The sequence below is a fragment of the Sylvia atricapilla genome, chromosome 11 (assembly GCF_009819655.1).
Source record: "Sylvia atricapilla isolate bSylAtr1 chromosome 11, bSylAtr1.pri, whole genome shotgun sequence".
Taxonomy (NCBI): domain Eukaryota; kingdom Metazoa; phylum Chordata; class Aves; order Passeriformes; family Sylviidae; genus Sylvia; species Sylvia atricapilla.
The window spans coordinates 18,257,335-18,281,421 of NC_089150.1; the positions used below are offsets into that span (position 1 = coordinate 18,257,335).

At 41.0% G+C, this 24,087-nt stretch overlaps 1 protein-coding gene across 4 annotated transcripts in view; it reads left to right on the top strand.

Annotated features, from left to right (window-relative positions):
- ATG7 (autophagy related 7) overlaps window positions 1-24,087 on the top strand; it is a 77,957-nt gene continuing 53,870 nt past the window's right edge. For all 4 annotated transcript variants that reach the window (XM_066326939.1, XM_066326937.1, XM_066326935.1 and 1 more), the window contains exons 1-16: window positions 1-177; window positions 686-740; window positions 1,666-1,783; window positions 2,583-2,660; window positions 3,125-3,241; window positions 3,775-3,924; window positions 4,549-4,637; window positions 5,615-5,736; window positions 6,926-7,016; window positions 8,278-8,422; window positions 8,993-9,151; window positions 11,352-11,546; window positions 19,705-19,908; window positions 20,133-20,248; window positions 20,887-20,962; window positions 22,183-22,263. In XM_066326939.1, coding sequence (XP_066183036.1) covers window positions 9-177; window positions 686-740; window positions 1,666-1,783; window positions 2,583-2,660; window positions 3,125-3,241; window positions 3,775-3,924; window positions 4,549-4,637; window positions 5,615-5,736; window positions 6,926-7,016; window positions 8,278-8,422; window positions 8,993-9,151; window positions 11,352-11,546; window positions 19,705-19,908; window positions 20,133-20,248; window positions 20,887-20,962; window positions 22,183-22,263 — 1,965 coding nt within the window. In that variant the 5' untranslated portion in view covers window positions 1-8. The remainder of the gene's footprint in view (window positions 178-685; window positions 741-1,665; window positions 1,784-2,582; window positions 2,661-3,124; window positions 3,242-3,774; window positions 3,925-4,548; window positions 4,638-5,614; window positions 5,737-6,925; window positions 7,017-8,277; window positions 8,423-8,992; window positions 9,152-11,351; window positions 11,547-19,704; window positions 19,909-20,132; window positions 20,249-20,886; window positions 20,963-22,182; window positions 22,264-24,087) is intronic.

The window sequence follows — 24,087 nt, forward strand, 5'->3', positions numbered from 1 at the left end:
GCTGAGCCATGGCCGCGGCGGGCGGGGATCCCGGCGGCGCCGCGCTCTCCCGGCTGCAGTTCGCGCCCTTCAGCAGCGCCCTGGACGCCGGCTTCTGGCACCAGCTGACCCAGAGGAAACTCAACGAGTACCGCCTGGATGAGACCCCCAAGGTCATCAAGGGCTACTACTACAACGGTCCGTACAGACCCTCTTTACTAGTCGGGGTTCTCCTGGCGCTCCTCTAAGTGCCTGACATATTTCAGGCGTTTTGCTGAAACACTAGAAAGTGTGCCTGTGAATTTGATGTGTTTCACTGGGTAATTGACATCAACAAAGTGCAAACTTTCACTGGATACTTCGTATGTTCACTGGGTATTTCGTATTTTTCACCGGGTAATTTACATCAACAGAAAACAAATATTTCACTGGGTATTTTGTGTATTGCACTGGGTGATTTCCATCAACATTTGATTTCCATCAAATGTTTCACTGGGTGTTTTGTGTATTTCACTGAGTGATTTCCTTCAACAAAAACCAAATGTTTCACTGGGTGTTTTGTGTATTTCACTGAGCGATTTCCATCAACAAAAACCAAATGTTTCACTGGGTGTTTTGTATGTTCACCGGGTAATTTACGTCAACAAAGATAACTGGAGTGTTTCAGTTTCAAAGGAGCTTTGTTGCTTCTTTTTTTTTTGGCCAGGTGATCCCTTGGGTTTGCCAGCTCGCTTGACACTGGAGTTTAGTGCCTTTGATATGTAAGTACAGGCTGTAATTCACCTTCGTTTGTGTGTCAAGACACTTTCCTGGCATAAAATTGATATATTAGTCAGAGAAACTCTACATGTGAATAAATAGCATTTTAATGAGCTTTATAACAATGGAGAGACTGTTTTGAATCACAAAAAATTAACTGCTTCAGCCTGAATTTAAAATATTCTGAATCCTCAAATTCACTCACTTTCTGCATGTATGTTTATATAAAATACATTTTTTTTCCTGTTTGCTCAGCTTTTTGCATTAGGGAGGCTTTTTTAGTCCTTTGAGTCTTTCCCTTATAGCTTTAATTAGGATTTCAAAGAGTTTTTACAGACCCTGATTATTACACTGTAATCTCTTCCAAAGTGGTTATCTGTTATGACTGGAAAAATATCAGGTTTTGAGAACAGTGTTAAAGGAGGCAATGAAATCAATCTGATCTGTAAATTAAGGGAATGTTGTAGGGTTTTTACGTAATTTATCTCAAAAATAAGATGCTGTTTGCAAACAGCAGCTTCTCCAGCTGATGATGCTACAAACTATAGAAGCTGCTCAATCTTTTGTCTGGATGTGTTTTAAACATCAAATTGAATTAATTCTTTGAGTACAACACTGACAATCTACATTCAGCTTAAATCAGTTTTTCTCGGTGCAAATCCTATTTATCACAGGTAGCCTCTACTTGAACAGAATTTAAAAGCTTCAGTCCCTGATTTGGTGTCACTCTGCTTGGAGAAAATGCAGATGCCAGATGTATTTCTGATGTATTCCATCATTCCATGCTCATAAAGGTGTTTTCGATAGAGGAGGTGTTAATTCAGTTGCTGTGCCTCATCATTTGATAATTGAAGTTTACACCTTAAGATAGATCATGCTGCTGGTGATGGATGTGTTAATTCCCAGAGTTTTCCTTGTTTTTTTCAGGAATGCTTCCATACCAGCACATTGCTGTCCTGCTTTTGGAACTCTGTATAACACCAACACTTTGGAGACTTTCAAATCCTGTGATAAGAAGTCTCTTCTGGACAAGGAAGCAAATGAGGTGAGGTTTAAAACCAAATCACAGAGTGTTTCCAAGTCCTTTCTAGCACTTGAAATGCTTTACACTCTGCCCCAAATCTGGAGATACTCCAGTCCTGAGTAGCCTCAGGATTTAGCTTATTCTGGAAGGAAGAGTTTAGTGTTTGCTTTTTACTGTTCTTTACAAGAGAATAATTTAATTAATGATAACTTATTCTACTTGGAGAAGTCCATCACATTTTGAGCTCTGCAATGCTCTTGGAGCTGTCAGGGACTTGAATTCTGTAGAGCACATTTTTAACATTTGCCTTCATATTCAAAACCCAGCAGTGCCTGGTTTAAACCTCAGATGACTGCAGTTTATCTGTGGGACAGAGATGGGGAAACTCCCCAGCAGCAAGGAGCCTGAGATAAAGTAAGAAAAAGATGTGTCAAAGGAGCTGGTCTGACTGCACTGGCACCAGTTAATTTAATCTCATGGCCTGGGGAGAGGTGAAAGTCAAATTAGGATGCTTATTTTGACCAGTCCTTGATTCCATTAATTAGTTGCCTCGAGTAACAAAATTTTCATGCATATCTTCACTCCAAACCAGGAATTTTTTGCATTCTTGTGGCCTCGTAATTCCCTGCTGTCTGACCTTTAAAAATCCTTTTTAACACAGATAACAATGGATAAATGCAGTTAGAAAAGATCACAGTGAGTGTTTATTTGCATGCTTTAAAGGTAGCTGGAAGAATTTCAGATTTTTGCAGCTGTTCTCATGTTCTCTTGGTGTTTTTCTGCCCTTTCTCTTCCTTCTTGGCCCCACAATCCATGGCAGATCTGGGAATCCATCAAATCTGGAGCTGCCTTGGAGAACCCAATGCTCTTGAACAGGTTCCTGCTGCTGACATTTGCAGTGAGTACAGATAATTTGTAGATAATTTGTGTCTCCTACTTGTAGTGGAGATAACAAAGTCGTTTCTTTTTAGAAATATTAATATATTTTGTATTAATAATAATGCTGCATTAATATATTTTTATCTTATTTTCTACAAATGTAGAGGATTGCTTGATGGTCTTATAGGTATCAATAAAAGTAGGACAGCTGCTTCATGTTTAATAAACTGAAAGGTTTACTAAATGCTCCAGCTAACAAAACCTGAAGGATTGTACACACATTGTTTAAATCTTAAATAAAAACTTATACAGAGAATGGAAGTCTTTTGCTATTTTTGTGATCTTCTAAAATCTTTGTGAGGTTAAAGATCCCTGTGGTTCCCATGGTAAAAATCATAAGTTATTAATTTTAATTAATATTATATATTGCACTTCAATATTTCTCTTTATTATCTAATTTTACAATATTTTTTTCTTCCTTAGGATTTAAAAAAGTATCATTTCTATTACTGGTTTTGTTACCCTGCTCTCTGCTTCCCTGATGGAATTCACATCACTCAGAAACCTGTGTGTCTTGGGGACAGGTTCTCACTAACTCAGGTACTCAAAATCCTAAATACTGTAAATTCTGCAATACTAGAACATCTGTTAGCTTTAAAACTCAATATTTTTTATTACCACAAACTGAATTAATTGGACACTCTAATTTCTTTTATAATCTTTGGGGGTTTTTTATTACCAGGGTGGTTTTTTGTTTATCTTTTGTTCCATGATTGTTTAAATTGTCTCAGTTTATGGCAAACAGTTCTTGAAGAGAGGATTATGTTAAGGTATATATGATGTATCTATTTTTGAGAATATATGTTAAGCTGTAATAAAAATTAAAATTAGTGTATAGTTATGTATATAGCTTAGGGTTTGAAACTCATTTAAAAGAACCCTTTATAAAGGGACATCCCCTGAGTGAGCCAACTCACTAAAACTACAAAATTATTAGTAAAATGCATGATTAGACAAGAAAAAGAAGTTAAATTTTTAATCTTTTAGGAAAAAAGCTGAATGATTTTTAATTTCTTTCATAGGATATTGCAGAATTGTTAGAACTGGTGGTTCAGTTGTGTTTGCACTTTCAGATCCAAGCCCTGCAGAAAGCCTATGATGACCTCTGCCAGCAGGAGGGGGTGACAGCCCTGCCTTATTTCCTAATTAAGTATCATGATAATTCTGTCATGATATCCCTGCTGAAAACGTGGGATGGCTTCTTTCAAGACCAGGAAGGAAAAGTAATGAGAATTTTATATAAACTTATATATTTAAACCTTTTACTCTGGGAATGATTTGAAGCTCTGTGCTGGGCACAGTGGTTGTGTCTTGAGGATTACTGTAAAGTGGTTTTTATGCTGTTTTCCCTTTGATTTGTTCTCTTGCTGCCCTGTGCCCTTTCTCTTTTGGATAATCCCAAAATCAATGTAGAATTTTGGGTTGGGAGCAAGGCTTCAGTTGCTGGATTTCCCTTTTAATTGTGTTTCTAAGGTAATGAAGGTGCATTTATTGCAATGTCCCTAAAGAGGCCAAACTGAATAAATCTCAAAGCTGTGGAAAAAACCTTGATTAAAACATGGTTTGACCATGGATGAAATATTTATAAATACAAATTTATATATATATATATGTGTGTGTGTGTGTGTGTGTAATTTTATATGTATATATAATATAGTCCTATACATATAAATGTATGTCTATTTATATTATATATATATAAATTTATATATCTTTTTATATATTTGTAAATATACAAAACGTGTTTGTAGGCCTGCCCTGTCCAGAATTTTTTATTTGAAAATGCCAAAAAACTTTGGCATGACTGTGGATAGATGACTTTTCATGTGCAACAATTTGATTTGCAGGTGACAGTTGGAGTTTATGATCCCTGTAATTTATCCCAATATCCAGGATGGCCACTGAGAAACTTCCTGATCCTGGCAGCTCACAAATGGTATCTGCTTTATTCTTTCCCACCAAGTTTATTTATTGGCTGATATTAAATGAGATATTTTTGTCCCCATGGCATTTCACTCATATCACCCACCTGAGATTTTGCCGTTTTCCATTGCCCACTCAGAGTGATTCTGATTTTGTGCATTTTTCTGGGTTGTTTTACTTCTGTCAGTCACAAATTCCTATTAATCCTAATCCTTACATGCACCTGGAAGTGGCAGCTTCATACCCTCCCAACACCTCCCAAATCTGTGTCAAATCTGGTTTAGAATACTCTCTGAATTTATGTCGTTAATTAGTGTCAAGTTATAGCAGACTTAAATTGTAAAAATCAGATTTCTTAGGTTTTCTTCTTGTACCACTTGAATTTTTCTGTTGGGGAGAAGATGGGAAGACAAGACACAGTTTTACACTCTGGGTTTTCAAAGAAAAGATTTAACTTATCAAATAAATTTGGGTTGCTGTAACAGAACTGTAATTAGGTTGCACTTGGGTGTTACATTTACACAGCCTCAGGGTTCAGAAGGATTTAGGCACTAAAATTCTCATTTTTTGTTTGGGAGTTTGAATCATAGGGAGGAAAAATTATGTATATTGAGAACTCTGAGGATCTTGGTGCCACAGCAAAGTCCCAGAGTGTCACCTAATGTGTGCTCTGGTGCTTTTCTGCTTTTTATTCCTCTCAATCTGCAGTTTCTCCAGTAAATAAATCAATTTATATAGATAAATGCAAGGACAGGCTGACAGTGGCATTGCTTTGGAGCTCTTTCACACCAAACCAGTCATTTTCTTACACTTGAGCAATTATTTATCTTTCTGATAAAGCAAACAATGTTCAGTACCAAGACAAAAAGCCTCGTTCAGAACCTGCAGGGCAATAAACCTGTGTGAAATCCTGGTTAAAATAGCACTTCTATTAATTTCTTTTAAAGAAATTACATGCCTGTCTCTCTTTATCTTTTATTTCCATGGCAGGGGCAGCGTTCTGCAGAGGGTTGAAGTGCTCTGCTTCAGAGACAGGACCATGCAAGGGGTGAGAGACATCACACACAGCATCATCTTTGAAATCAGACTGCCAGAGACACCCCTGGGCCCAGGTAATCCATTCAAAATACTGTTTTCCCTTTTTTTCTTTCTTCTTAATCACTGCTGGTATGACAAAAGAAGTTATTGCTACAAAATGGTGACTTAAGTGATTTATTTCAAATGGATTTTAAATTGTTTGAATTTCTGTGAAATGTCTCTAAAGGAAATGGTTCCTTTTTGGACAAAGAAAGAAGAGAGAATATTCTCTCTTCATTTTTTTCCTCCTGTAATTGTGTTTCTAATTGAAAAGCAAGAAAAGCCCTGCTGGTGTCATAGAAAATACAATAAACCAGCAATTTGGCTCTTTCTTTTTTTTGATGTGGAATTTGTATCCAGTCCCTCAGGTAGGCAAAAAGTGACAGTGAATTTATGGGATGCAAAATTGCTGGAGAATTTCTAAAATGGTCAAAACCTGCCCCAGAGTGAAACTGTTCCTTTAATCCCACAGTGACACTTTAAAATCCAGGTGGATTTTAAAGCAATAGACTTGAAGTGTTAAAATATAAAAGATAATTTGATATTTAATTTGTAGGTACAGGACAGTATCACAAAATTTCTCTTACCTCAGGCAAAAAATTCTGACTGCTTCACGTGTCATTGTTGCAAATTATTAAATTATATGTAGTTAAATATTTAATTTATATAATTATATTATATATGGAGATATATATATGTGGAGAGATGTAATTCCCTACTGAATTTGCAGATGAGGTCTAAGGACCATGAAATGATGAGTGAAATTGGCAAAATTGACTGAATAATGAATTTACTGAGCTTGATATTAAAGATCTGAGGGGGAATGATGGCATCTCTGTGCTGGGTTTGAAGCTGAACAGGCAAAAACAGCACAGGGAACACCTGAGAGCAAAGAAATCCTCCAGGAACTTTCAGTTGATGTAAAGAGCCAAATTTGTATTAGCGGGGCAGGTTTAAAATAAGGGTTTTTTCCAACAGCTTTAAATCCAACAAAATTTCTTTTTTTTTCTCTCCTGCCATATTAAGGTTTTCATTCTCTCTTTCCTTTTTTTTTTTTTTTTTTTTTTTTTTTTTTTTTTTTTTTAATGTGTGTGTGGTTTTTTATTGTTTTGGGGGGGAGTTGGTTGGGGTTTGGGGGGTGTTTTGAGGTGGGTTTTTTGGGGGGAGTTGGTGGTTTGTTTGTTTGTTTGATTTGGTTTTTTGCGTTTTAAATATTTCAAACAGATTGCCCAAAAGCTGTTGGATGGGAGAAAAACCAAAAGGGAGGCATGGGGCCAAGGATGGTGAATCTCAGTGAATGCATGGATCCAAAAAGGTTTGGTTTTTATCTTTTAAATTCACATAGTTTTCTTTACTTGGGTTAAATCCACAGCAAATTAAAATGTGAACTAGGTAAGAATATCCAATAAAACATACTCTGGATACTGTCTGGACTTTCCTTTTGGAGGTCAGGACCTTTACAGAGCACTGCACTGCCTGCAGCAGAAATCTTGGCACTTTTGCACTCTAGCTGAAAATTCAGAATGCATTTATTTAAAATGGAGTCAAATGGAGGTCAGAGTGTTACAGGCCTGTGGTAATTTCATTGAATTCTCTGCCCTGTGGGGTGTTAATGAAAATAAACCTGGGGGAAAGCTCCTCCTTTGGGATTTGTCAGAGTGGGCCAGGAAAGAGCTCAGGAAATGTGACTTTAATGATTTTCATCATTCTGTACATAATGTTTGGGCAATGGATTGAGAAGAATGAGGTTACAGAGTGTCTGCATCTGTGTCCTTGCCTTGGAAAAACTTTATTGGTCTGATGGTTCACATTCACATTTTGCCCATCAAGCAAAGCCTTTTTGTCAAGCATTTGTGGAAATTCTCAGTGTCTTCACAGATACTCAATAAAGTTCATCTCAGAGTTCTTAATTCTTTAGGTAACTTGCATTTCTTTACTTGTGTAAATTACTGAAGTGATTTCCATAGAGGTGTAGGTTTGAGAATTGCTGTTTAAGCCCTTGCTGCACAAACAATTTACTGGATGCTGAAGAAATTTTATTTATGTGCAAGGGAATGGAATTTGCAGGAATCTTAGACTTGTGGTGGCCTGTCCTGGTGAGAAGTTTGAACAACCTGTGTTCTGATGGATCTAAAATTCTGCCCCTTGCTTGAGCACGGATTTCCTACTTCATTTTCCACAAAGAACTGCCCACATGCTTTAGGGTACAAGTGGAAAATTGCATGTTAAGGGCAGGTGTAATTGCATGCAGGAAACCTGGTAGTGTAAAAAAGAAACAAAAATTTATGGACAAATTATCTGTCTTAGCACTGAGCTTAACAGGATTCTTGGCTGAGACACCCATTTTTATTTTCATGCTTACATCAAACTCATTACTAAAACTTTAGTTTTGGATTGTTACTTTTTCAGAAACTGTTGTCTGTTTTTTGTATTGCCTGTGTGTTAAATTGCTGAATTCTTTCTCTCCTTTAAAAAAACCTTTAAAATTTACCTCCTCCATCTAAACTCCCAGTGATTGCTCTGCTGGAGAAGCACAGGAGGGTTCAGAAGTTGTTATTATTTATTCCATGGCACAGGTTGGCGGAATCATCCGTGGATCTGAATTTGAAGTTGATGTGCTGGAGGTTGGTGCCTACTCTGGATTTGGAGAAGATTGTGACTGCCAAGTGTCTGCTGCTGGGAGCTGGCACCCTGGGCTGCAGTGTTGCAAGGACCTTGATGGTAAATCCTTCATCTTATATCTCCTGTTTCTCATAAATTGTGTGTTTTGGTTGGTTTTTTGGGGTTTTGTTTTTGTTTTTGTTTTTTTTTTTTTTTGGTCCACCTGGACATCAGAGACAAACTGCATCCTCTGCATCAAAACACATTAGTTATATTATGAATTGCAGGGAAGAGGTGCCAGCTGTAGCCAATGGAAATAAATAACTTCATGTTCTGCTGATATGAGAGTGAGGGAACGTAGGCAGAATATTTTGGATTTGTATTAAGAAAGAAATTCTGAAACAAATTCACAAGCTGAAAATTCACAGTGAAGCACTTGTAATAACTGTGCTGATAATTCCTTTCAGGGATGTTCACCTCTGAATTCAGCAGGGTTGGAGAGATTTCTGTTAAATGCTCTATCTGGACCAACCAAATTTTTTGTTCCCTTATTTCAGGTGCTTCGAAAAATTGCAAAACCTTTTGTAGCTTAAAAAACTGGACAAAACTCAATGTGGAGTGTGTGGCATTCCTCAGGGAGACTTCCCATGGCTGTTTTAATTACCTTTATTAAATGCTGTTCTCCTTTAGGGCTGGGGGGTGAGGAAAATCACTTTTGTGGACAATGCCAAGATCTCCTACTCCAACCCCGTGCGGCAGCCGCTCTACGAGTTTGAGGATTGCCTGAGTGGGGGCAAGCCCAAGGCTCTGGCAGCAGCAGAAAGGCTGCAGAAAATCTTCCCAGGAGTGGTAAGATCATTGTTTCCATCTTAATATCACTGTGGAGTTAAAAACAAAAAAAGTGATTTTAAATTGTTGTTCCAAGTTCTCGTAGTTAAACGTTAAAAAACTCAGCGCAAGTGTTCTGTTGGTTACTGGCTTTATTTCAAAATAAAAATCAGGATTTGATTTCAAATCTCTGCTCTTGGTAACTTTATTGAGGGAAATATTTGTAGTAATGAAATATGATTAAAGATCATTTAGTCATCTTGTAGCTTATTGATAGTGAAGTGAATTTTTGCTGTCTAGGATGTCCTAAGGAAATTTGAGTAATGCCAGGTCAGGCATTTTAACTCTGGGAGTAGGTCTTGAGGGAAGTAATAAATGTGGTTTTGAGATTTCCTATTATGTTTTAGACCCCGAATTTGCAATCTTCTCTAAATTGATTTTCTACATTAGAAAAATGTAGCTTAGTTTTTAATTTGCAGTAAAGGGAACAACATATAGTCCCCTTTTTTAGTGTCATTCCAATATTTTATGAGATGGTAGCTAAATATTTTGGATAATTTGGAGGCATTTGAAAACTTTTCTTGTATTCTTGAGATTTTAGGATTCTGTGGAATGATCAAGATCTTTCTTTGGGGATATATATGGACATTTAGTCCTCCTTAAAATAATACCAGTGTACCCTTTGAGCTCTTTTTGCCATTTTTTGGCTGCCAAAATGCACCTCTGCCATTTTGGCTGGTGACTGCTGTCATTTTTTGATTATTCAAATAAAATTGTTGAAGCTGCCAGACTTGACTGTATTCCTACAGCTACAATACCTGGATTGAACTTTTTTATTGGAATTTTGGCAGGATTTTAGTATTTACAACCTCATTGACCATTTTTGGGTGCAGCTAATGTCCAGCTCATTTATTTTAATTTATTAAACCAAAATTGCACTCCTAAATCACCAGAAGTGTCAGTTGAGCTGATCTAATCAATTAGCACTTTGCAACACAGGCTTGATGAGTTATCCATGAGTTACTCAGGCACAGCATGGATGAAGTTTTATATTCCTGCCACAACTTTCTGGAGGAGATAATGACACTAAAGCCTGTCCCAGGAATCTCCTGATGTCTGTGGTGATGGTACAGAGGGGGGAAAAAAAGGTTAATGCAGATACTACCCACAGTTATTTCTCCAAGCTGCTAAATGGGCCTGGTTCTTCTTACCCTCAGAGATATTTATGTATTTTCACCCTTCTGGTTATTTGGCTCAACTGGATTTATGAGTTGTGCTGGTAATTAATTGGTCTGTGCAAAGCAAATTCCACCAACCTTTCTTCCCTCTTTTCCTGTGGAATTTTGTGCTTGGTTCATCCAGGTTTTTTACATTTTGGTTTTGAATTTTTCCTGCAGTGCCGAGCAGGGAGACTTTGGCAGGGCTTGTCCTTCTGTGAGATAAATGAGGGATCCATCCTTGCCTTGCAGCAGATGGCTGGCAGATTGTGCTGACACATTTCCAAAGGAGTGAGTTCATTGTTTGCATTGTGCAGGCATTGTGTAGATGCTGATTTGGCTCAATATTTGCTCTCAGTGTGCCCTGCCCAAGTAAGGGGCTAGGAGAGGGAAATGTTTCTACCACAGGAACAAACTCCTCCAGCATCTGCACAGTGCAGGCCTCCAGCTCTGCAGTGACAAATCTCAGAAGAGCTTTTTGCTGTCTCAGGTTCCCATGTGGCTGGGGAATTCCAGGGAAATCATCTGAGGCTGTTCTTCTCAGGAACTGAGAATAAAGAGCAGAGTGTGTGCTACTGTCACTGAGTCAGGATCCAGCAGCAGAAATACAAACTGCAGCCTGGTAAAATGATGTGTGAAGGGGCTGGAAAGAGAATCCAGGACACAAGTTTTAATCAGAGATCATAATCAAATGTAAATGTGGCTGCTTGGCTTTGGGGTGATGTTTGTGACCCCTGGGATCAGGAGCAGTTGCACTCTGTTCTTGTAGTGATTTGCTAGGTCTGCTGAGACTTCCTGAGGCTGTTCTGCATAAACACAGAGTGAGAAACTCCAGCACTGTGCTTTAGTGCACAGCACTGCCACCCAGAGAGGTGCAAAGAGCAGAGCTGCCATTCTGACAGACAGGAATTGCGTTTGGACTCTGATTTGTATTGAATTTCACACCAATTCAGTCACAAGGTTACCTTCTGAACTGGTGATTTTCTGTCTGCCTCTCTCTCTAGAGCTCTGAAGGTTACAACATGAGCATCCCCATGCCAGGCCACCCAGTGAATTTTTCTGAGGTGACAATGGCCCAGGCTCAGAGGGATGTGGCCAAGCTGGAGGAGCTCATTGATGCCCACGATGTGGTTTTCCTGCTGATGGACACTCGGGAGAGTCGCTGGCTGCCTGCTGTCATTGCAGCCAGCAAGAGGAAGGTATTGTAACAATCCATTTATTCCCCTTCCTTTCATTCTTCCTTTATTTTTGTCCTGGGTTGTAGTTTAGGGTGTATTCTATCACCATCTTCAGTTAATGGCCCATCAATGCCTTTTGCATGACTCAGAGATAACTCCCTCCGGGCGTTATCTCTCTCTTTAATGGGCCATTAAGGCTCTCTTCCATGACTCATCATCCCATTGTGAGATGCTCCGCCCATGGAGAAGAGCCAAGCATTCTCACCTGGATATAAGCTGGGATTTGGGACAGTAGAAGCAGCCCTCTCCCACTGGATTCCCAGAGGACCGGAGCTACCAGACCTTTCTACAAGATTTCTGTTTCAGGAAGACCACCTCGTCTGGACTGTTTCCATCACCCTGATCAGGTTGTATTCTGACTCTGTCACTGGTTTTTTCTTTTTGTATTTATTTTATTTTATTCTATTTTATTTTCCTTTTCTTCTCATTAAATTTTATTTCTGACTTAGAGCCTCTTACTTGGTTTGTTTTTAAACCACAACATATTTTTGGCGCCCAACGTGGGGCAGAGGCAATAAGAAAAGTCAGAAATTACAATCTTATTGAGGACACCTGTCTGTTATGATGCCCAACATGCTTACATGTGTCTTATACCTATCTCTCTATATTTTTCCAAACGTGGGGCACTATCTGCCGGCCTTAATACTCCTGCATAGACCAGGATATGGTACTAAAATTGCTTTACTGGTCTATTATGTCCATTGCTTGATAAAATCTGAGGCAATGAACATTATTCAGAATATATACCCAGTTTTGTATTCTTGTTCTAGTCTAGGATGCTACGTCTGGAGCCTCAACAATCTCACCCAGCCCCTGTGGGGAGGAGTAAAGAATGATTTTTTCCAGCTTTTCAGGAAGGACATAGCAGTTTTTGAAAATATTGAGTACCCTCTGGATGCCAAGGACAGCATAATGTTCTTGTTAGTCCTGCTTTGTTTTCTCTGCACCATGCTTAGAATCAAAACACTACATGGTGTGTTGGAGCATGTTCTTAAAGAAGTAGAAGAGGTAAAAAGAAGCAAAGCAATAACATCGACGACTACACAGACTCTCACAGAGGAAAAAGGAACCAAAAGTGCTGTCAGCATCTCCACACAAACCGTCACTGAACCGGAACAGCCTAAACCAGTAGCAGTTGCCACCACTCAGAAGAAGAAATCAAGGAGCAAATCAGTCCGCATAGCGACTGACGAGGATGGAGCAGGACCTTCGCACTCAGCTGAAGAGACAGAGACAGAGATCATCACCCGCTCTCTATCTCTGGGTGAGCTGCGTGACCTGCGAAGGAAATTCACCCGTCAGACCAACGAGTCCATCCTCACTTGGCTGCTCCGCATCTGGGATGCTGCAGCCAATGACACCATTCTGGATGGAACTGAAGCCAGGCAACTGGGATCACTGTCCCGCGATGTGGTCATTGACCAGAGAATTGGAAAAACCCAAGAAACTCTCAGCCTCTGGCAGCGACTGCTAACAAGTGTGAAAGACAGATACCTTTGTAAAGAAGACCTCCTAGTGCACCAAGGAAAATGGAACACAATAGAACAAGGTATCCGATGCCTAAGGGAATTGGCTGTGCTGGAGATCATTTTTGCAGAAGATGAGAGATTTCCTAAGAGCCCAGATGATGTCCAGTGCACATCACGGATGTGGTTGAGATTTGCACGGCTTGGACCAGAAATGTACTCGCGTTACCTGGCAACACTGCAATGGAGAGAAGGTGAGGACAAGGTGGGTGTCCTGGCTAATAAACTAAGGATTTACGAGGACACTGTCACCGCCCCAGTTCGTGCCCATGTCTCATCTGTGGAAACAAGACTGGCTGAGCAAGTCAGGAACTTAATTGAAGAAGGCCATCAGAAACTGAAAAAAGAACTTAAGGAAGAAATTTACGATATTTCACCAGAGCCAACGAGAGTCTCTGCGATTAAGAGCAAGCGTCCCCCAGCCAGGGAGAGAGGATACACATCCCGAGGTAACCTTTGGTCTTTTCTTCGGGAGCATGGAGAAGATATGAAGAAGTGGGATGAAAAACCTACCTCCTCCTTAGCAGCCCGGGTACGTGAACTGAAAAGGGAAATGCCTACAACAAAAAGCTCATCTAGAATCAGTGTTGCTCCGGTCTCTCGTGCACAGAACTCCAGACGTTACAGGAATGATGATATGACTGATCCTCTTGAAGAAACCTCAGCAACTCATTTACAAGAAGAGAACAACGTATGCGATGACCAGGAATAGGGGGGCCCTGCCTCTAGCCAGGAAGAGGAAAGGGACAATCGGATCTACTGGACTGTGTGGATCCGATGGCCTGGCACATCTGACCCACAAAGATATACAGCATTGGTTGACACTGGGGCCCAATGTACCATGATGCCATCAAGGTATGTAGGAACAGAATCCATTTCTATTACAGGAATAACAGGAGGGTCCCAGGAACTGACTGTATTAGAGGCCGAAGTGAGTTTAACTGAGAAGGAGTGGCAGAAACACCCTATCGCAACTGGCCCAGAGGCCCCATGCATCCTCGGCATAGACTATCTCAAGAATGAATATTTCAAAGATCCAAAAGGATATCGTTGGGCTTTTGAGATAGCCGCAGTGATGAAAGAAGGCATCAGACAATTGAATACCTTGCCTGGTCTCTCAGATGACCCCTCTGCTGTGGGACTGCTAAAAGTAGAAGAACAACAAGTACCAATTGCCACAGCAACAGTACACCGTCGGCAATACCGCACAGACAGAGACTCTGTGATCCCCATACATGAGATGATCCGCAAACTGGAAAGCCAAGGGGTGGTCAGTAAGGCCCGTTCACCTTTCAACAGCCCGATTTGGCCGGTGCGTAAGTCCAGTGGAGAATGGAGACTGACGGTGGATTACCGTGGTCTGAATGAAGTCACGCCACCACTGAGCGCTGCTGTGCCAGACATGTTAGAGCTTCAGTACGAGCTGGAGTCCAAAGCAGCAAAGTGGTATGCAACCATTGATATCGCCAACGCCTTCTTCTCCATTCCTTTGGCAGCGGAGTGCAGACCTCAGTTTGCCTTCACCTGGAGGGGCGTGCAGTACACCTGGAACCGGCTGCCCCAGGGGTGGAAACACAGCCCCACCATCTGCCATGGACTGATCCAGGCTGCACTGGAAAAGGGTGAGGCTCCAGAGCATCTGCAGTACATTGACAACATCATCATATGGGGGAATACACCAGAGGAGGTCTTCAAGAAAAGAGAAGAAATTATCCAAATTCTGCTGAAAGCTGGTTTTGCCATTAAAAGAAGCAAGGTTAAGGGACCAGCTCAAGAAATCCAGTTCTTGGGGGTCAAATGGCAGGATGGTCGTCGCCAAATCCCCACAGAGATAATCAACAAGATCACAGCCATGTCCGCACCTACCAACAAAAAGGAAACACAAGCTTTCCTAGGTGCCATAGGCTTTTGGAGGATGCACATTCCTGAGTACAGTCAGATCGTGAGCCCTCTCTACTTGGTGACCCGCAAGAAGAATGATTTCCACTGGGGGCCTGAACAGCAACAAGCTTTTGTTCAGATCAAGCAAGAGATTGCTCATGCAGTAGCCCTGGGCCCAGTCAGGACGGGACCAGATGTGAGGAATGTGCTTTACTCCGCAGCTGAAAACAATGGTTTGTCTTGGAGCCTTTGGCAGAAGGTGCCTGGGGAGACTCGAGGCCGACCATTGGGATTCTGGAGCAGAAGTTACAGAGGCTCCGAGGCCAACTACACTCCCACAGAGAAGGAGATCTTGGCTGCCTATGAAGGAGTTCAAGCCGCCTCAGAAGTAATTGGCACTGAAACACAGCTGCTTTTGGCACCCCGACTACCAGTGCTGGGGTGGATGTTTAAGGGAAAGGTTCCTTCCACACATCATGCCACCGATACCACATGGAGCAAATGGATTGCCCTCATTACACAGCGCGCCCGCATTGGAAACCCAAATCGCCCTGGGATTCTGGAAGTTATAACGAACTGGCCGGAAGGTGAAACTTTTGGATTATCGTCTGAAGAAGAAGAAGAAGAAAAGCAAGTAACACGCGCTGAGGAAGCCCCACCATATAATGAGCTACCGAAGACTGAAAGACGATATGCTCTGTTCACTGATGGCTCCTGCCGAATTGTAGGAGCTAACCGGAAATGAAAAGCTGCAGCATGGAGCCCCACACGACAAGTTGCACAAGCTACCGAGGGACAAGGTGGATCGAGTCAAGTTGCAGAGCTTAAAGCTGTCCAGCTGGCTTTGGAAATTGCTGAACAAGAAAAGTGGCCGAAGCTTTATCTCTACACTGACTCATAGATGGTAGCTAATGCTCTGTGGGGATGGCTGAATCGCTGGAAAAAGGCCAATTGGCAGCGCAGAGGAAAACCCATCTGGGCCGCTGACATTTGGCAAGACATCGCCGCCCGAGTAGAGAGGCTGACCGTGAAGGTTCGACATGTGGATGCGCATATACCCAAAAGCCGGGCTAATGAAGAGCATCGCAACAACGAGCAGGTAGACAAAGCTGCCAAGGTGAAAATATCACAAGTGGATCTAGATTGGCAGCACAAAAGAAAATTATTCCTAGCTCGTTGGGCCCATGATGCCTCTGGTCATCAGGGAAGAGATACAACATATCGATAAGCCCGTGACCGAAGGGTGGACCTCACTATGGACAGCATCTCACAGGTCATCCACAGCTGTGAAACCTGCGCTGCAATCAAACAGGCCAAGCGAATGAAGCCTCTGTGGTATGATAGACAATGGCTGAAGTACAGGTACGGGGAAGCCTGGCAAATTGACTATATCACCCTTCCCCAAACACGCCAAGGAAAGCAGTACATGCTGACCATGGTGGAAGTCACCACTGGATGGCTAGAAACCCACCCTGTGCCTCATGCCACTGCTCAGAACACCATCCTGGGCCTTGAAAAACAAATCCTGTGGAGACACGGCACCCCTGAGAGAATTGAGTCGGACAATGAGACCCATTTCAAGAACAACCTTATAAACACCTGGGCTAGAAAACATGGTATTGAATGGATATACCACATTCCTTATCATGCACCAGCTGCCGGAAAAGTTGAACGGTGCAACGGACTATTAAAGACTGCCCTGAAGGCACTTGGTGGGAGAACCTTCAAGAATTAAGAACTAAACTTAGCCAAAGCCACATAAATAGTTAACACCCGAGGGTCTGTCAATCGAGGTAGTCCTGCCCAGTCTGAACCCTTACACACAGTGGATGGAGACAAAGTACCTGTGGTACACATGAAGGGCATTTTAGGAAAGAGTGTTTGGATTAATCCCACTTCAGGCAAAGGCAAACCCGTCCATGGGATTGTCTTTGCTCAAGGACCTGGCTACACTTGGTGGGTAATGCAGAAAGATGGAGAAACCCGTTGTGTACCACAGGGAGACTTAATTTTAAGTGAGAGCAGTGTGTAAGGTTTCATTCTGTATGTCTATATGCATTCATCTGTAAGAATGTATTGATTTAGGCATGTTGTAGATGGTAATAGAATAAGGGGTGGATTGTCCTGGGTTGTAGTTTAGGATGTATTCTATCACCATCTTCAGTTAATGGCCCATCAATGCCTTTTGCATGACTCAGAGATAACTCCCTCCGGGCGTTATCTCTCTCTTTAATGGGCCATTAAGGCTCTCTTCCATGACTCATCATCCCATTGTGAGATGCTCCGCCCATGGAGAAGAGCCAAGCATTCTCACCTGGATATAAGCTGGGATTTGGGACAGTAGAAGCAGCCCTCTCCCACTGGATTCCCAGAGGACCGGAGCTACCAGACCTTTCTACAAGATTTCTGTTTCAAGAAGACCACCTCGTCTGGACTGTTTCCATCACCCTGATCAGGTTGTATTCTGACTCTGTCACTGGTTTTTTCTTTTTGTATTTATTTTATTTTATTCTATTTTATTTTCCTTTTCTTCTCATTAAATTTTATTTCTGACTTAGAGCCTCTTACTTGGTTTGTTTTTAAACCACAACAATTTTAAATACATTTCTGGCCCTGAACAATGGACTTTTATTTCCTTTTAGCTCAAATGAACTTATCTTTGACAGTGGAGAGATTTAGTGAGGGCTTCCCTGAATTTAAACTTCAGTTGTGTGTGTGTAACTTTGTAATTTCATGAGTTCCTCCTTAATCCTCCTGCCCTTTCTGCAGCTTGCACCTGTTCTCTTTCAGCAGTGTTTGAGCTGTTTAAAAACAGGACAGAACTGACAAAAAGGGCAAATTTGCAAAGCTGGCTGTTGAACTGGGAAGTGCCAGGGCCAGCCTGCTCTTCCATGATGGTTGGGAGTTTCCAGCAATATATGGAGTTTTATGTGTACATTCTGTATGAATCCTGTGTGGTTCAATCAGGATGGAGTGGTTTTATGATCTCCAAAACCTCCCTCCCACATTTCCTTGCCCAGCAGTCCTCCTCTACCTTCTTCTTGCAGCATTCAAATAATTTTGAGGATAAATTTTGAAACTTCTTTGTGACACTTTCTCTGTTACTCAGTGGTGTAGCGTGTCTGCATCACAGTTGGTTGATTTGATAACATCAGTTTGATCTGAGGAGATGGAATTCTCTGTCATTGGAAGAAACACAGCAGGGAAATCTCGAAGTGTTCAAACAAATGCTCAGTATTTGATGTTGGTAAACACTCAGTGGGAGCTCTGCTCCAGATGTGATTTTGTGTGGCACCTGCAGATCTCAAGCACTGCACAGTTTGGTCCTGAAGCTCTCAAAAAGGCACACGGGAAAGAGGGAACATGGTGAGTGATTTGTGGAAAATGCACAGAAGCAGCTCTGTGGGTGGCACTAAGAGTTGTTCTCCCCACTTCATCATTCAATTCTTGGATGATCTTTGCCATTCCTGCAGTCCTTCCCCAAAACATGCACCTCAGACAAACCAACCCCTCAAAGGCTAAATCCTCATGTCAGATGTTCAGTCTCTGTTCCTGCTGAGCACTGGAACTTGTGAAAATTTCTTTTTTTTTTCTTTTTGTTAATCTGTGCCAAAAGATACTTTTCCGTTTGTCTCTTGTACTTTCCCCTTGTCTCTCTATCAAAACCAGATGATTTTTTTAATTAAGTCTCAATCAGAATGAAATAGTTACCTGCCAGTAAACTGAGAAGAGAGAGCTAGTTGATTGCATTGGGAATTGTTTAACAATATTATTAATTTTTGCTAATACCAGCAAGAATTTTGGAAGTGGAGCATCATAATCAGGTTTTACAGGTAGATGCACTGAGAAGATGCAGTCTTTTAATTGCTGCAGCCCAGGATAAATTCAACAGCAGGGTTCCACTTCAGGACTGAGGAAAAATAAACTACTCCAAGGCTGAAAGAGAATCTGCAGAAATAATTGGAAATACTGAGAATGATGCTGAGACTCAAAGCTTGCTAATCAAGATGATTAATTCTTGAGAGAGCTTCCCTCAGAGCTCTTCTTTTAAATAATTCCTGGCTGGGAGAATGGGAAACGAAGAAGTGCTGCACCAGAACTTTCATCAACAGTATCTGCAGATGAAGCAGTGAATCTTCCTTTATGTTTGACTGGCTGCAGTCAGGATGGTGTTGATGTTGTGCCTCAGATTCCTCTGTGCACTTGCCACAAAGTGGAGGGAAAGGGGGAACATGAGGACAGAGGAATTGTGCAGCACAGCTGCTCCTGCTCCCCATGTGACTAAGCAGATGCAGATGAGGCCCATAAGGGATCATTAATTGCTTTCCTTACTGAGCAGAAATTGGTTTGGATAACAGATGGCGTTTCATTGCTTGAAGTTGCTGTTGCTTTTTTGTCACAAGTTTGTGTAACAGCTAGAGGGAGTCATTCATTGGGAGCAGATTGCCCTGAAAGGCACAAAGACAAGGGCCTGTGACTTTCTGAAACACACTTTTATTTTGGGTTTGCTTTTGGTATCTGCAGTTCTGCACCTTTCAGAAACTGTTTTTTATGGCTAAAGTGGTAAATATGCAGCTGATGGGTTGTTTATCCATCTACAGTGGGTGGAGTTTTGGCATTTATAATGAATAAAAACCTGGAGGCTGTTTTTTCTTTCCCCCTCGCTTTTTTGGCTCACTTAATATCTGTTGTTCTCTCTTTATTGTTCACAGTTGGTCATCAATGCTGCCTTGGGATTTGACACTTTTGTTGTTATGAGGCACGGCCTAAAGAAACCAAAACAGCAAGAATCTGGTGATTCCCATTCCAGCAACGCCTCTGCTGCTTCTGATCTGCTGAGCTCCTCCCTCTTCTCAAATATCCCTGGCTATAAACTGGGCTGTTACTTCTGCAATGATGTTGTGGCACCAGGGGATGTGAGTAGAACCTCAGATGTTGGTTGTATCTCTTTTTTTGTTGCAACTGGAATTTTTTTATTTGGTTCTAAGGGTGTTTCACAAAGGGATCTGCGCTGTGTTGATGCACGTGAGGTGAAGAAGATCCCAGCTGTGAACTGCACAGCCCTGGAGGTGTTTTGTACAGGGCAGCTGGTTACTTTGGAGTTGTTTTTGCTTGCCTTCAGAGCTGTCTGTGTTTGTAGTCCACCAGGGATCGGACACTGGACCAGCAGTGCACGGTCAGCCGGCCTGGACTGGCCATGGTGGCTGGAGCCCTGGCAGTGGAGTTAATGGTTTCTGTCCTGCAGCATCCAGAAGGGTGAGCCATTGCTGCTGTGCTCAGCTGTTCTCTGAGAAATCAGATCTTTATCAGGATCTTTAGGGAGCAGGAGGAATCACATCTCAAGGACAGTTCTGTGAGGGGTCATGTTGTCTGTAAATTAATGCGATGTTGTGCAGGGTTTGAGGGAACTGCCTCATCAAGTGTGAAGGTTTTCTTCTCTCTATTGAATTTAACCACAGAAAAGTATTAAGAATCTTTCAATTTCAATTCAATCTTTCATTGCTGTTAGTAATCCTGGCTTTCCTTTGCTGACCAGTGTTTGGGTGTGAGGAGGAGCTGTGTGGCACATGAAGGAATTCAAGATCAGCAAATCTTATTTAAAATTCGGTGTGTGTGCTACTGAAATCACACTGAAAATTCTGCACCTTGAACTTGAGGCTTGTTTCCTCTTTAAAACCTGTGAGTGAAGAAGTGATTTAGGGGTTGAAGATGAGTCTCAGATGAGTCTCAGAGTGATTTATTTATATTTATCCTGCTGAATCTTGATTCCTATGACACAGACTTTCCACATAGATTCCTTGCCTCATTCTAAGCTGTAGCAAAATGCCTGGAAGCTGACTGGAAATTCTGAGTGTGTTGACTTGCTCTAATTTTCTCTGTTGGGTTTTTGGCAGTGGTTATGCTGTGGCCAGCAGCAGTGATGATAGAATGAATGAACCACCCACTTCTCTTGGGCTTGTTCCTCACCAGGTAAATTATTTGTGATAAAAGCTTTTGTTTAAAAGCTGGGAACTGATCATCACAGATGTTGACTCCTTAAAAAAATGCTGATGCCATTCCCCAGAGGACTGACTCTCCATGTTTATATTAAAAAAAAAAAATTAAAAAATAATATTAACCCATCACACAGCCCAGGCAGGGCGTTCCTGGCATTGTGTTTGTGCTACTCATGGACACAAAATTCCTGCTACCTATTGAGCTGAAATTTGTTTGGAGCAGAAATTATGTGAATAAAACAATTTCTGACTTTTCTGTTCTCCATCAGAGCTGCTAAATGTGAGCATCCTAAAATTCACTTTTTAAATCTCTTCAGAGTTTGACAACAATTCAAATCAGCCAATTCCCAATAATTATGTGAGTTGGCTGATTTTTATTATTACTATTATTATTATTATTACAAAATATTCATGTTGCTTTGGTGCCATACAGCACTTTTTTTCTTCAAGTCAACCCAAACTCTACTCACAAATGTGTGACAGTTTTTCAAAAACTCAGTTTTATTAAAACTTCAAAATTGAGGTATTACTATTTGTATTTCAGTAGTTACTTAAGTTCTGTTCCTGGTGCCATCTGTTCATTGTAATAAACAGAATAAAAAGGACGATCAGTACTCCAAAGAGTTCACAACTGAAGTGATCAAACCCTGCTGCAAAGTGTTTTCAGTGCTCTCTCTGTTAGCAGAAAGAGTGGTCTGGAGTTTTAAAATGGCCTATCAATAGTATCATAGTGACATCATAACTGAGGACTGCACACCAGTTAAATGTTCAGTGTAAAGGTTATAGAGATCGGGGGAAAAAAATGTGTTTCAGTGGTCACACACCATGACTTTTTATTTTTCATGGAGCTTTGCACTGAGGAAAGGCCAACTGCAGATGGTGCTGTGCCTCCATTTCTGGTGACATGATGCTGCATTGAGGCAGTTGTGCCATTATTTGTACACAAAAAAAACAAACCAAAAAAAAACAACAAAAAAAAAAACAAAAAAAACAACAAAAAAAAAAAAAAACAAAAAAAAAAAAAAAAAAACAAAAAAAAAAAACCACAGTATTATGTGCTTAGTATAAATTCACTGCAAGTTTTACTGTTAGAACATGACAGATGTTCTTTTTATGGAATGGATGCGTCCAGTTCATGATGAATTTTGGAAGTTTCAAATAGTAATGTAATTTTTTGGCTCTTTCATCTTCTAGATCCGAGGGTTTCTATCCAGATTTGATAATGTTCTTCCAGTCAGCCTGGCATTTGATAAGTGCACAGCCTGTTCAGCCAAGGTAGGGCTGAGTTTGTGCTTTTTATTATTTTTCTATTTCTAAGCTCAATTTTGGGGTACTTTTTGACAATTTCTCTGACTTCCTTAGGGCTTGGAATCTGTTCCTACTTCAGCTAAAGTTCTTTTTCCCACACAGCCTTCTGTTTTTTAGCTGCTTTTCAAATTTCTTTGGCACCACCTCTTGGCATGTTTATCTCCACATAAATGCTTACATCAGCTGAAGAATCCAAGCAGAGCTGGACCAAGACATTTCTGAAAAGTTGATTACAGAAGCATTGTCATTATCTTGCAGCTTTGTAGAAAGGGATGAGATTGGTATTATTTAAGAAATCCTTTCTGATATGTGGTGAATAAATCACTTTATCCTTCTGCAGCTTAGTGTCTTTCCAAAGAGGCAAAATGGTCAAAATTTCTGGTTTGTGATACAAAACAGACAAATAATGAACAATTGAGGGGGAAAAAATGACTTCTTACCATTTCTTTCTTGAGCAAATTGTTTATTTTGCTGCTGGTGCTGCCAGTCCTGAGTCACCTCAGAGTTCCCAGCTGTTTCTTGGCTCTCTGGGGCAGCTCTTGCATTGTTTTCCTCTCCTGTGGCCTTGAAAAGTTCCCTCTGGCAAGTTTTTTTCTGGCTGTGGAGTGCAACTTCCAGAAGTTTTCCCTGGGATATCTCAGCAGGGAGATTCAGAGGGGTTTTGACTGGTGGTTTTGAAGTGCTTGGAGTGCCCTTAATTTATTTCACTCTCCTGTACCTTGAGACTGACTGCAGGAAGTTCTTTCTGTTCCTTTCACTGCACTCATCCTCCTTTCAAGCAGCCATCAAAAAAATAATGGGGCACTGGCATCTTCTGGAGAACTTGCACAATATCTTCTTACCCAGTGTTCCTTTTTTCCCCTCTGGGCTATCTGGGTACATCTGACAAGTTTTGAAGGGCTCTGAATGTGCATTTTCTCTTCAAAAGTTGAAGCACTGAAGTTGGACGTTTCTAAAAATAGCAGCAGTTTTATCTGCCCTGCTGAAGAGCTGAAAGCTCAGCAGTAGCTAAAGCCTTGCTGCTGGAGGATTTAAACAAAGTTAGAATGGACTTTTTCCTCCTTCTTTTTCTCTTATTTTCTCCTTATCTCCAATTCAGGAAACACTGATAGGTAGAAACAATAAAAATGTACATCCACACAGATAAAGTCAATGCAGGGATCAATTTCTCCTTAGCAAATCATTTCCTCTTGGAGGTCATTTTGAGAGAGCCCCGTTTTACATAAACAGACTTGATGATTTAATAAAAACTGCCTTGGATTTTAGCAGCTGTGCTATTCCCAGAGAGATCACTTTTCATGTGGTTTGGGCATTGAGTTACTTGTGTGCTGAAAAGGTTGCTGCATTGGCTCACGGATTTCCTTACAGTAGAAACACAGCCTTTGTTTACTTTGCTAACTTTATTTATTAGCATAAGAGTATGTCACCCTGCATTATGTGGAAATCTGATGCTGATGCTTTGAAATGACAAATCCAATTGTGATTTAATTGTAGTCTGTATGTTGGTTTGTTATGTGAGGGTTTGTTTGGTTTTTAATAAGGTAATTTAGTGTTTCATCCTGCTCTGTGTCAGAATTACTGGAGATTCAGACTTTCAGCGCAGATAGAATTGGATTTGCTGGCATCGTGTTCGTTGTGGTTTTTTCTTTTGTCAGTACTCTTCTTGAGCTCTTGTCACTCTGTAACTCTTAAAGCATAAACCCAATGAATTAGGAATTTCAGAAGAATTCCAGTACATCCTGCAGCCATCCAGTCCAGCTGGAGGACTTGGGAGAAGCTGCTGAGGATCTG